Raw genomic sequence first — 13,598 nt, 5'->3', positions numbered from 1 at the left:
CCTCTTGTAACTACTTTTTCCATTTTTTAACATTAGTAAATTTAAATTCATTTTCATTTACAAATTTTAAATTTGATTAAATAAAATCTGGAAATCGAAATTAAAATTTAAATTAATTTAAATTTGGAACACTTAACCAAATTCTACACTATAAAAAAAAGAAAAAAAAATTCTGGAACAACACTTTACCAAAATTCTGGCGGCAGATGCACTTTTTTCCATAGAAATGCAAATCCAAATTTGGGCGGCAATTTTTACAAGCTCCCAAAACTCAAAATAGATTTTGAAATTCCCTCTACATTCATCTATAAATAAGGGATGTTCCTATACATAACTATTCCCTTCACAATTCTAAAAAAATCACCAACAATGGTGAGCAAAAATCTGTCAAACCAAGAGATGAATCGAATCGTCCAATATCTACTACAAAATCTGAAAAACGGCAAGCCAAGGAGTGGAGCCATGAAGGAGGCTGTCACCGTCTTCAAGTCCTCGAAGCGGACCGTCACTCGTCTTTGGGCTGCAGCTAATAAACAACAAGACAAAGGTGAGCAAATTTATCTTACAAGTGCAAAACCAAATGCACCTAGAAGGAAGAGAGTTCATGTAGACCTAGAGCTAATACAAAGCTTAGATCAACAAAAATGATCGACAATACGTAGGCTGGCCGTGGGGATCAATCGAAGCAAAAACACAGTTTGGAGGTGGGTTAATCAAGGGCTGATCAGAGCCCACACAAGCGCAATTAAGTCTGACTTGACAGCCCCGAATAAATTGCTTCGACTACAGTTTTCATTAGAAGCATTGGAGTTTGATCAAATCATGATGGCGTTAAAGTTGAAGGCCATGAACAACACAGTGCATATTAACGAGAAATGGTTCTACATAACAAAGGCTGCACATAGGTTTTACCTTACACCCGGTGAAGGAGATCCTCACCGGACATGCAAGAGTAAGAGCTTCATTGAAAAGGTTATATTTTTGTGTGCCATTTGCAGGCCACATTTTTCAGATGATGGTGAAGTTCTTTTTGATGGAAAGATTGGTATCTTCCCATTCATACAGAAGGTACCAACTCAAAAAAACAGTAAAAATAGGGCAGTGGGGACTTCAGAGACGAAGCCAATTCAGTCTGTGACAAAAGAAGTCATGAAAGACAGTTTCATTAACAAGGTAAAGACAGTTTCATTAACAAGGTATGAGCTGAGCCTATTGTTTGTATACATTGTGGGGCTGCTATTTAGTGTTATTGTTTTAAAATGAATTTTTTGTTGGTATTGTCAAACACACATCAAATGCTGCCAATTATTAGGGCCAAGGGGCCTCAAAATGTAAGCAAAGTCATATACATTCAGCAGGATAATGCCAAACCGCATATACATGACTCAGACCGTGAGTTTAGGGCTGCTGCCACTTTGGATGGATTTGAAATTTGAATAGTTCATCAACCCCCAAATTCACCCGACACAAATGTGAATGACTTCGGATGGTTTCGAGCTATTCAAAGTATCCAAACAAAATCAGCATGCTACAATGTTGACCAATTGACAAAGGCAGTCGAGGAATCATATGCACAGCTCTCTCCTCATACTCTCAACAAGATTTTTTTGAGTTTACAAGCTTGTATGGTGGAAATCATGAAGCAAAGAGGGCACAATGCATACAAGATCCCCTATTTGAAAAAGGATGGACTTATGAGGGCTAATGAGCTGCCTACAAACTTACATGTTCCACTAGAGTTAGTGGAAGAGTGCTTCAAATATATGAATGAGAATGCACCAATGCATCAAGTTGAAGGGTTGATGGCTAAGATGGGATACCCACACGAAGCAGGAATCCTAAATTAGTTTGGACAGTTAGGAATTTAGAATTTGGTTGTGGAGTTTTTGTAAAAACCAAATGTGGTTGCAATGCATGTCGTAGTTCAATTTTTGTAAAGGCAATGCAGCTTCAATTTTTGTAAAGGAAATGCAAGTTCATATGAATGCAAGTTTTTTAATAGGAAATGATGGTAGTATAGGAAACCAAATGTGCAGCCTTATAAATCAATCAAACACCCAACACATCAACATATATGAGGCACCAGACGGTCTCAAACCATTTCACACCCTATACATCAACAATTATGAAGGCATCGGACGGCCTTAAACTATTTCACACCCAATACATCGACATATATGAGGCACCAGGCGGTCATATACCATAAAACAATCAACTAACCAATGCTGCTTTCAAATTATTTCTTAGACAACATTAAAAACAAGCATCAAAGAAATTTGTCACATAGGATTCATCATTTCAGCAAGATTTATACCATCAACAAACAATGCATGCTTCAATCCCCACTTTAAGCACATAAAAAATCAGAGAACAAGTGCTAAAAGGAAACTTCTCACTTGTAACACCCCGTATTTTTTAGAGCTATTTGTGCCCTAGCTCAGACTTAATTTGAGTTTTTAAATAGCATCTAGAAAGTATTTATGCACGCGGGCGAATAAATGAGATAAGATTTATTGAGAGTTTATTAGGAGACAGTATTATTTTCTCGGGCCTTATAAATTCTATTATTGAGAAACCTATCTTCGCCCTATATTTTTATTGAAATGTCTATGTGATATAAATATTTTACTTGGTAGAATATTCACATATGAATTATTGATGCATTGTTATTATGATATTAGTAATATCATAATTGAGATATATTTTCCGCACACATGTATATATATATTTTCATGGGTCATATTCCTACACACAAGATGAAAGATAAATTCCCTAATTTCTTCCTCACATTTTCGGTTCTCTAATTTCTCTATCTCTCTTATTTATTTATTTATTTTCCTACATTAAACACCACATGTCTAATACATGCATGCATAGTAATCTAATAACCTAAAGTACTACACTTACCTACATCTAGTAGACAACTCCCCTCAATTCATCACAAACCATGTTCTATCTCTCTCTCCTCCCTCCCCCTCAACTCTCGATCTCTCTCATCTCTCCCTCTTCTCTCTTTTCTTTTCTCTCTTCTCTTCTTCTCTCTTCTCTCTCTCCTTCTTCTCTTACCTCACGATACCTCACCCTTCACCTCCCTATGGCCTAAATCTCCATAGATCATCATCAAGCATGCTCCCTACAAGATTATACATTTATGTGATAAGATCACACCATCCCATCACCTCTCATCAAGACAAGCTCCCCTTTTTTCTTCATAAGCTTCGGTCGTCCCTCCCCCTCTTCACTTTACCCCATTTTCTTCTTGTTCCACCAAATATAGCAAGAGCAAAGGTTTCTAAAAGTGTTCATCTTCAAGAAAACCCTAGGCATCCTCTAATCCACCTTCTTTGATTTTGTTGGAAGTAAGCTCATATCCTCATCTTATGATATGTGTATATGTAGGTATAAGATGAATAAGCATGTATATATTGAAGCATGATAATCCTTCCTCTCTTGTTTAAGATTTTCGTAAATAGAGAAGGAGAAGAAGCCATAGATTTCTTCAAGCATTCTTTTAACTCACAAGTTTATGTACCTCTACATGTTGGATGCACATGAGTGGAATATTTTTCTTGGTCACCCTTAAGGGCTATGTGTGTTATGTGAAGCATGATGAGTTCTTGGTATGAAAAAGCATGAGTATATTGGTGAAAATTATAGATCTATGAGGATATATGTGAAGTAGACTTTGAAATTATATAAGCTTTGGTTTTTCAACCATTTGAGAATTCTTCACTAAGCTTCTGTACTACTGAGTCGATGAGGTTTTCATTGTCCAAAAATCTTGAAACTTTTATAGTGTGTAGATAGAGGTTTCTTGAACATACTTGTAAAATTTCAAGCCATTTTTGGACTTCGTTTACTTCATTTTTAAATTATAAAACTTCTACTGCAAATTTCTACCGAAAATTTGGAAGGGCAGTCACTGGAGTCACACTTTTCAGTAGCTTTCCAAAATATTCTACCCCTCAAATTTTTATGGTAGAAAGATAATTGTGTTATTAAGATACACACCAAATTTCAAGCCATTTTGGAAACGTTTACTATTTTTCAAAAATCTTAACTTCCAGTCATCCGAAACTACCGAATCTGGTAGACTGTGGGAAAACATCCATATCTCTTAAACCACTTGGATTTTTTCAATCTACTTTTTTTTAAATGAAACTAGACTCAAAGAGGTTTTCAACGGTATTATTCTCGAATCCATGAGAGTTCTAAGATGAAACAGTTTATTCTTTAAAGACGAGACAATGCAGAAGTAGTAAGTTGTATATGTGTTCAAAAATTTTTCTTACTTTTGAAATTGTATTGAGAATTTTAAAGTTTTGGTGATGGTATACACCATATTATTTCATGAAAATGCTACTGGCATATATATATATATATATATATATATATATATATATTAAGAACTTTTGGAATTTTTCGAAAAGGATTTATGAGATTTAATTGCCACAATTCTTATAGAAAATGATTGGTTTGGACTTTTAAAGGTTTGAAAAGAATATTTGAGTGGAAAAACTCTTATATATATATATATATATATATATATATATATTCCATAGCTTACATGAATATTTTAGAATTTACTTACTAGGGAAAAAGATTTCAAGTTTCATGGAGTGACTTTTAAGTCATTTTACTATTGAGATAAATTGTAAAAATGTACTATGTGGAATAATTGATTAATTTGAAGTATGAATGACTATGTGAATAATTTGAGTGTTATTTACCTATAGGATTGAGAGTCTTTTAATTGGATAAGATATCAAATTACTTGGGAGGTCCAATTGGGTAAATAGTGGAGAAGTTATAAGATGAGATTATGCATATGATGAAAGTATAAGTATTAGATATTAGTTAGATTAATTTCTAACTAGAGTTTATTTTGTCACATGGCAATCTAAATTGCGTGCGCCACCAAAGGTTCGAGTGACGGCCGACGTTAGTACGACTCTGAGCTCTACGTCCTTGAGACAGGTGGACTTTATTCTAACTCTATTATGGCAAGTTACCATGATAATGAGTTCAAATGCAAATCTTTTGAAAATGAAGCATGTTGAAGTATTATGAAAATTGTCATCTTGTCATATTTATTATTGATGAGAATGAAATGTGGTATGTTGCCTCTATGAAAGAAATGATTATGATCACGATGCAAGATATTGGCCTTTGACTGATTTATATGACAGTAAAGGTTTTGCGCGCAGAGGTGATCGTGAGCCGTCTCTAGTCGGCTGATCACGGTGATTTGAAGGAGGTCTCCTTCTCTTCACCTAATATATATATATGATATATGAGTTCTCATAGTTGGCACATACCTTGAATATATACATTGTCTGCAGACTAATGATATTATTATGATGATGCAAATGAGTTTATGACAGAAAAACATGAACATGTATTTTTAATCTCACTTATCTTATTGATGCATTGAAATGGACAAGGTTGACATATAGCTCTAAGAGCAACATTGCAATTATTTCTGGCATGAGTCCACTGAGTGCTTTTTGGTACTCAGCCCTGCATATATTTCTAAATGTGCAGGTCTTGCTTGGCGCGATGATGGGTGAAGGCTATTGGAACTGTCAGTTAGCCGTATCTTCCTATGTCTCACATTTATCTTTATACGCTTTGACTCTATAAGTAACTGAACTCCCTGCTATATGTCTTCACACATATAGTAACGAATCTCGCTGCATAACTCTAATGAAACTCTTTTATTCAATTTGCTTATGTCTGTAATATCCCATAAGGGAGAATACTTTTCAAACCCTTGCTAAGTCTCCAATTACTTATTTATGTTTCAACCAAGTATGGAAATGTTTTGGTCTTAAAATCTTTCTTGAAAATGAGTAAAGTTTGCAAATGCTTCTGCTAAAACAAGATGTATATTCTGTTTCTTTCACCATTTCTTTTATTAGTCGTACGATACTTGGTATACGCTATCACTGGCTATATCGGGCTGCGACATCACCGAATAAGGAAACATCTGCTTCAAGATTTGGAATCTTGTAAGTTTCTTCTTCATCACAGGCTGCTCCTTCATTTCCGGGACTTGCGTCCAGCCACCAGAGTCCGCATCATCTAGTAAATCGGCTGAGACGAACGGTCCAAGGGACCACGGTGACAGTGGAGAATCACATGCGATGGGGGAGCCCTTGATCTGACATTTTTTCTCAACCAATGGCGGATCGAACACCAATCGCCGCCGCATCGACGGAGACTCCACGGCGGGAGGAGCATGAGGCAACAGGTTGCCGCTCAGAGAGGCGACGGGCTCCGACTTCGTCGGAGAGTAAGTGGAGGCAGCGGGATGAAAGGGGGAGCTCTCGCTGCACAATCTCCGCCGAATCAAGGGAGAATCGACGACGAAAGGTGCGTACAACAGGACGCCGCTCAGAGAGGCGACGGGCTCCGGTGAAGCCGGAACATCGGAAGTTTGCTTCTTCATCATCGCGATGGGTTAAAACCTTAGACCCAAAGTGGCAAAAGGCTCCGGTCAACGATGAATCGAGGGTGAAAACCCAAGATTCAGAGGGGCAACGACGATTCAATGACGATTGAACGGCGGGAGAGCAACCAAAACCTTAGATTCAGAGGCAACAACAATGAGAGAGAGAGCTAAGAGAGTGGGCAGCTAGGGTTAGATGAAATGATGGTGAAAAATAGACTTAAGTAGACTATGTTAGGGTTTACTTAATAAGTTGTTTAATGATCTTAATTAATTTAAATTGTTCCTTATTTTAGAAAGTGGACATAAATAATGGGACACACCAAAAAGAAAAAATGGTCACTTTTATTGGGAACGAGGAAGTATAAACTATGTTTTCATATGATATATAGATAGATATATGGATTAGCTATTTTATTTCATTTCTTTTTAAATTTGGAAATTGCTAGAGGATCAACACGTGCCATGAGATTATAGGCTCTAACACTACCATAGGCTTTCAAAGTAGCCATACCAGTGCACTGCAGTCGCGTGGTGTTAGAAGGCCTCTCAAATTCTCCTTCCTCGTTAACCGCCAAAATGAAAATCACACGTCATATCGCCTGCATTTCTCTCCTGTTTCTCTATGCGAAGTTAAAACCTTTAAAATTTTAACTTTTTATAATCAAGCGTCTTTGATACATTTCATGCAGAACTGTATCCAGCCGAACCGTAGGAAACTACTTCATTGATCACCACCCCCTTCATAAATACTCCGTGATTTATCATTTCTGCATGAGTTTACTCCCAGTTTTCCTCTTCTCTCTCTCTCTCTAATACTCTATCTCTCCTACCACAACTCTATACTTCCTAACTTTCTCTCTCTGCATAATGTCTCCGGCGTCTTCTCTCGAGGTCATCGCCGATCGTTCCGATCTGTTACTGGGAAACCTTCCGTCGGAGGAAACAGAAATTCCGGAAACTGTCGCCGATGCGTGGAAGAATATCGTCCGCGACGTTTCGACTACTCGCTCCGATCTCGGTATCTCAGCTGACACGGTGGAGAATACCGGAAAACTTCGCAAGGACAACGTGAAATTGAGCGTAAATGTGGTGTTCCCCAGCAGTTCCAACGGTGGAACGGCAGACAGCGGAGAGTCGGAGGTGGTGGCTAATACTAGTGGAGGTAAGACGACGTCGGTTCTGAAACCATCGCCTAGCGTGGGGATGAGTCTGGAGAATCATATGGATTCGCCGATCGGAAACGGTGGCGGGGAAAATGGCTCCGCTGCGTCAATGATCGAGGAGGCGTGGGAACTGCTCAGCAAATCATACGTTTACTTCAAAGGACAGCGTGTTGGTACAATTGCAGCCAATGATGATCCAGGAAGCGAGACCTTGAACTACAATCAGGTAGCTATTTAGACATGTTTCCACTAAAGCTTATAATTCAAAATCTGAAAATATCTAAGCGATGCTTACGTTATATTATCCCTGTTTTAAAAGCGTATTGAGTTTTGACTTTTCTGATGCACAATTGTATGTTAACACCGCGTTGTAATCTATAGCATCAATCACATTTAACACTGTTCACGGCCTTTGTTTGTTCTGTTCTGTATATTGTTTTGGTATGTCTCTCTAGTTTATGAACCTTATGTTTTTCGTTTGAATTACTTTTGTTGGTAATGTTATGTTGCTTTGGTGGTTGATATCTACATCGCATGCTCCACGATTCACGCTGGCGTCATTCTCTGTTTCAGGTTAGATTGTTCACCGATTACTACAGATTCAAAATGTCATCAAATTTTAAGATGCTGTTGAGTCATTTAATTCACATAATTATTGATACAACTCATGCTGCGATCCTGAATTTGGTAGATAATTGCTCCCTATATCACTTCTGACAGCTCCTATATTTGCAGGTATTTGTGAGAGACTTTGTTCCTTCTGGGTTGGCTTGCCTGATGAGAAATGATGCTGATGTAGAGATAGTGAAAAATTTTCTGCTGAAGACCCTCCACCTCCAGGGATGGGAGAAGAGGATAGATAACTTTACACTTGGAGAAGGTGTTATGCCTGCCAGTTTCAAGGTTATCCAAGACCCTATCCGGCAGAAGGAGGTTTTACAAGCAGACTTTGGAGGCAGTGCGATTGGAAGAGTTGCACCCGTGGATTCTGGGTTCTGGTGGATTATATTGCTGCGTTCATATACTAAATGCACACACGATTACTCTCTCTCAGAGCTACCTGAAGTCCAGAGAGGAATCAAATTAATACTTAACCTGTGTCTATCGGATGGATTTGATACATTTCCTACACTCTTATGTGCAGATGGATGCAGCATGATCGACAGGCGGATGGTAGAAATCTCTCTACATCTCTTATCTCCATGTTTGTATTTGATTGATGTTGAAGTAGCTTAATGATGCTTGAGTGTGCTGATTGGTGTACCCTGAAGTTAAACTGCATATGATGTAGATGATGTCTGAAATTTATAGTTAAAATCATCTTCAAAGACTATATTTGCCGGCTTTTGTGATTTTGCTAGTGAGTTATTGCATTTGAGCTGATGTAGCCTTTACTTGCATTATGGACAGGGGGTTTATGGTTATCCAATTGAGATCCAGGCACTCTTCTTTTTTGCTCTGAGGTGTGCGAGACAATTGCTTAAACCAGAGCATGATGGTAAGGAGTTGATTGAGCGTATTGATAAACGGATTACTGCTCTGAGTTACCATATGCAAAATTACTACTGGCTTGACTTCACTCAACTGAACAACATATATCGCTACAAAACTGAGGAATATTCTCACACTGCTGTCAACAAATTCAATGTCATTCCTGAATCCATCCCAGACTGGGTGTTCGAATTCATGCCACTGAGGGGTGGGTATTTCATTGGCAATGTAAGCCCAGCTCGCATGGATTTTAGGTGGTTCTTGGTTGGAAACTGCATTGCTATTTTGAGCTGTTTAGCTACACCAGCACAGGCTACAGCAGTTATGGATTTGATTGAGGAGCGTTGGACAGACTTGATTGGGGAGATGCCCCTGAAAATTGCATATCCAGCACTTGAAGGACATGAATGGAAGAATGTAACCGGCTGTGATCCAAAGAACACGAGATGGAGTTATCACAATGGTGGTTCTTGGCCAGGTACTCAACAGAACTTTGTAAAAGTTTTCCTCTGAAGCATGTTACCTGCTTGTTCGAAAATTAGATTTATTGTTTTTCATAGATAATATTCGGTGACAAAGCTTTCCTCATACTGATTTCTTATTCACAGTTTGTCATTTAATGTATCATAGTCTATGACTACACTGTAGCATATGGTTGGTATGAGTAAGGTTCCTCTTTCAATGTGTAAGAATGGCATTTCTTTGCAGTTCTTTTGTGGCTACTCACAGCTGCAAGCATAAAGACTGGAAGGCCTCAAATTGCTAAGAGAGCGATAGAGTTGATTGAACAACGTCTCTCAAAAGATGGATGGCCCGAATACTATGATGGAATCACAGGGCGGTACATTGGAAAGCAGGCGAGGAAGCACCAAACATGGTCGATTGCAGGATATCTGGTCGCAAAGCTTATGATAGAGAACCCATCCAATCTGCTCATCATATCTCTTGAAGAGGACAAGAAGATTGCAAAGCCAAGGCTCACCCGCTCTGCCTCATGGACCTACTAGCTTGCTACTCAAGATAATCATACACTGCCTTCAAAAATGGTACAAACTCTAGAAACATGTGGCTCTTCTCATGTTTCTTCAATAAAAGATAATCTTTAGTTGCATAAGATGGAAATTAGACCAACTATGAAATTCCATTAATTACTGCTTGCTTCAGTTGAAAATGTAAATTCATACTATTTGTTAATATACTCCATAATAGGCTACAAGTGCTGGATCTGTTCTTTTTAAGTAGTGTGATTAATTCTCCGATCATAAACAGCTCATGTGGCATTCAGTCCCAGCTTTTCAATGATTATACTCATAAACAAGTTGAGGCTTTTGATGTAGGAGTAGTATTTAATTCTCAGCTCTCGACTTTATTTTATTTCTAGTGACGCTTTGATCTAGCCAAACCGTGTGCTTTTACTCAGAATTACTTAAAACGCCTTTGCTTCCTTTCCAGCTAAGGCATTTGAAAAACAAAACCGGCCGTTACAAGGCACGGAATATTATTAGCCCTTGAGTTACTCCTCTTGATATATATCCATCGCCTAAAAAAGAAGAGAAATCCTTTGTTGATGAAGTGCGAGAAGGTGGCGAGCTGGGTGGGGGCGAGCGTGGCTGCGGCCTTCTTCTCGTCTCTGGAGAAGTGTTCGTGTATTAACATATCAACGCTGGACTTCGACGTCGACGAGGAGGCCGACGATCGCCCCCTTATGTTTACCAAATTCCCTTCCGAAGCCTCCTCCCACCACCGCATTTCCATCGATAAGCTCCATTACCCTATAACTATTCCTATGCCTCTTTGATGCATCTAATTATACATGCCTGTGTATCATAATTAAATTACGTTACTATATGTTGTTTATTTATTAGTCTGCAAAATTGGGCTCTGTAATAATTCGACAATGGTTTGATCATGTAGCGTAAAACTTTCAGTTTTATGTCGCGTTGGTTGTATAAATTTTCTTTCTCCTATCGGTTTCTGCGTGAAAAAAAGTAAGGAAAAGGAAAGTCTACAAAACTATATCCTTACCATCTTACATGTTCAATTTTAGTTTAGATTTTTTCTCTCTCTCTCTTCGTTATTTATTTTACTAACAAATAACAATCACATAATATGCCATGAGAAATATTAGGGACGGATGTTGTGATCGAATTCAGTTTGCCGCTTTGTGTTATAGAAATTTAATCGGAAAAAGTGGAACTAGTTTCTTTTTAGGATTCATGAATTGTATTGTGGAAACCCTCTTTACTAATTGTTCCTCAAGCCTAGTTAGAAGAAGAATCCATGAAAAAGAATAGTTTTTGGAGGACCCGCTGCAGTGAGAAAGTGATCCTCTCGTAGCACGCCTAAAAAGATTTCTAATCCATATGTAATCTTTTTTAGAGAGAGATAAGCACATATTTGTTTATATATTTTTTGGCAGTAAGCACATATTTAATCTTAAATCTATATTCGCATACAAAGTTATTGTGAATATGATATATTGATATCTATCCATAAAAGGCAAAGTATATTCTCAAGTTCCTCTACAAAATAAATGTCTTACACCATCTTATACATTTGAACAAAAATTTTATGATATATATTACTCTATATGACTGAAAATGATTGTGTTTTATATATTTTTTTGAATTTAATGCACAACTACTCAAAATTCACATTCCAACAGTGATTATCTTGAGGTTGTCGGCCCCTTATATTTGAGGTAGTCGTGCAGCTAGGTCAAATGTTCAGCCGACTACCTCAATTAAAGGAGCAGCTACCTCCAATTTTTTTAATGAAAACAATGCAATGCAATTAAAGAATCAATGGCTACCTAATATTCCCTTACCTTTTGAATTTAATCATATAGCCCCCACCCAATTTTTTTTAAAAAACCTAATAAATACCCTACCACAGCCCACAGTTAACACCTCCAAAAATTCCTACCACATCCTCAAATGACTACCTCATCCAAAACAAAAAGACCCACGGCTAGTTCACGGTGAGAGAGAGAAAGAAAGAATCAATCCGCGGTCAAAGCTCGAGTTTAATCTACTATAATGACTTATTTTTTACAGGTTCTTTATTCGAATCTTTAGGAAATTTAACGTTAGTATTAATTTAAAGTATGTTTTAGAGTTTTAAAATTAAAGTCTTAATTATATGATCGCATTCATTATATTTTTTAGGATGTATTGAGCATGAATTACATATTATTTGTAATTGTTCGTATTTGTTTTAAACTAAATTAGCTCCTCAAGCATGTAGTTGATGGTGTGATTTATGATTAATTTGTGATAGCCGATCGTGAATCACGACCGGCTACCTACAAGCGTTGATAGGCTACTTCTTGATTACTTGTTAATTTTTATAATTTTATTGCCGATCGGCTACCTCTTGATTTGTTGTTAATTTTTATAATTCTATTGATTGATAGTGATCTAATTTATGAATTTAGTATTCATAATTAATCGGGATTTCATACTTATTTAATTATGATTTGTTTTCTTATGATAATTAATCATGACTTCATAATTAATCGTGGAATTTATATTATTTTCTTTCGATAATTCATAATAATAGTGGATTAATAATTTATAATAATCATGACATTTGATAATTAATCGTAGCTTCGTACTAGAATTTAATTATGAATTGTTTTCTTTTGATAATTAATTGTGGTGATGAGGAGTAAACTCTGCATCAACTCTACGCAATTAACATGACTGAAATCTTTCTTTTATATTATTATTATTGACACAATTATTACTATTATTTCAAATATTTTGTGTAGCGCTGACTTGACAGGGCTGACCTTATCAATCGAGAATTATCTTGGCAGTTCAACGACTCAGCTCCAAGCTCAAGACTCATGTAATAAGGGCTTAGGCCCAATATTTAAATTAATGGGCCTTAGGGGTCAAATGGGCCCAAGTGCTCTAGTTTTACTCTTATGGCTATAAATAGGACATTTTATTATTAGTTTAGGAGACTTTGGACTCATTTTCTCACCATGTAAATTGTAAACACAAAAAGTATAGTGAAAACCTCAAAAACCCACCGTGGATGTAGATCTAACGATCGAACCACGTAAATCCTCGGGTCATTTATCGCTTTATAGTTAGGTGTTGATTTTGAATTCATCAACTATTACTTTTACCCTTCAGGTGTGTCTCCTTGATGATGATCACCAGTGAAAATATGAAACACCCAATAGTTGCCTCGAGGGCAATAAATAAGTGATGGAATTCATCCATCGGATCCTACATGTATCTTCACTAATGACCCGAGGTTCTCCTACCTTAACATGTGAAGATATTTAGGCAGCATAAGAAACAATTGATCATGTTGACCGTATATCATCTCAATCTCCTGATTTCGTGCCCGCAAATCGGCATCGTACTTGATGCGCACACCGAATTCACGTTGTAGCTCGTTAACAATTACCTTGAGCTTCATGATCTCTGTCTCATCATGAGTTTATGACAGACTGACTATGAAATTGATAGGCC

At 37.2% G+C, this 13,598-nt stretch overlaps 1 protein-coding gene across 1 annotated transcript; it reads left to right on the top strand.

Moving 5' to 3' along the window:
• Positions 1–7,048: 7,048 nt before the first annotated feature.
• LOC130997334 (probable alkaline/neutral invertase F) lies at positions 7,049–11,041 on the top strand. The gene is made up of 4 exons (XM_057922619.1): positions 7,049–7,843; positions 8,353–8,790; positions 9,028–9,586; positions 9,817–11,041. The coding sequence occupies exons 1-4, from the start codon at positions 7,322–7,324 to the stop codon at positions 10,113–10,115; spliced, it is 1,818 nt and encodes a 605-aa protein (XP_057778602.1). The 5' UTR covers positions 7,049–7,321; the 3' UTR covers positions 10,116–11,041.
• The last annotated feature ends 2,557 nt before the right edge of the window (positions 11,042–13,598 follow it).

Source organism: Salvia miltiorrhiza, chromosome 8 (genome assembly GCF_028751815.1).
Source record: "Salvia miltiorrhiza cultivar Shanhuang (shh) chromosome 8, IMPLAD_Smil_shh, whole genome shotgun sequence".
Classification (NCBI taxonomy): domain Eukaryota; kingdom Viridiplantae; phylum Streptophyta; class Magnoliopsida; order Lamiales; family Lamiaceae; genus Salvia; species Salvia miltiorrhiza.
Note: the sequence above shows the minus strand (reverse complement) of the source record. Positions and strands in the feature narration are given on the sequence as shown.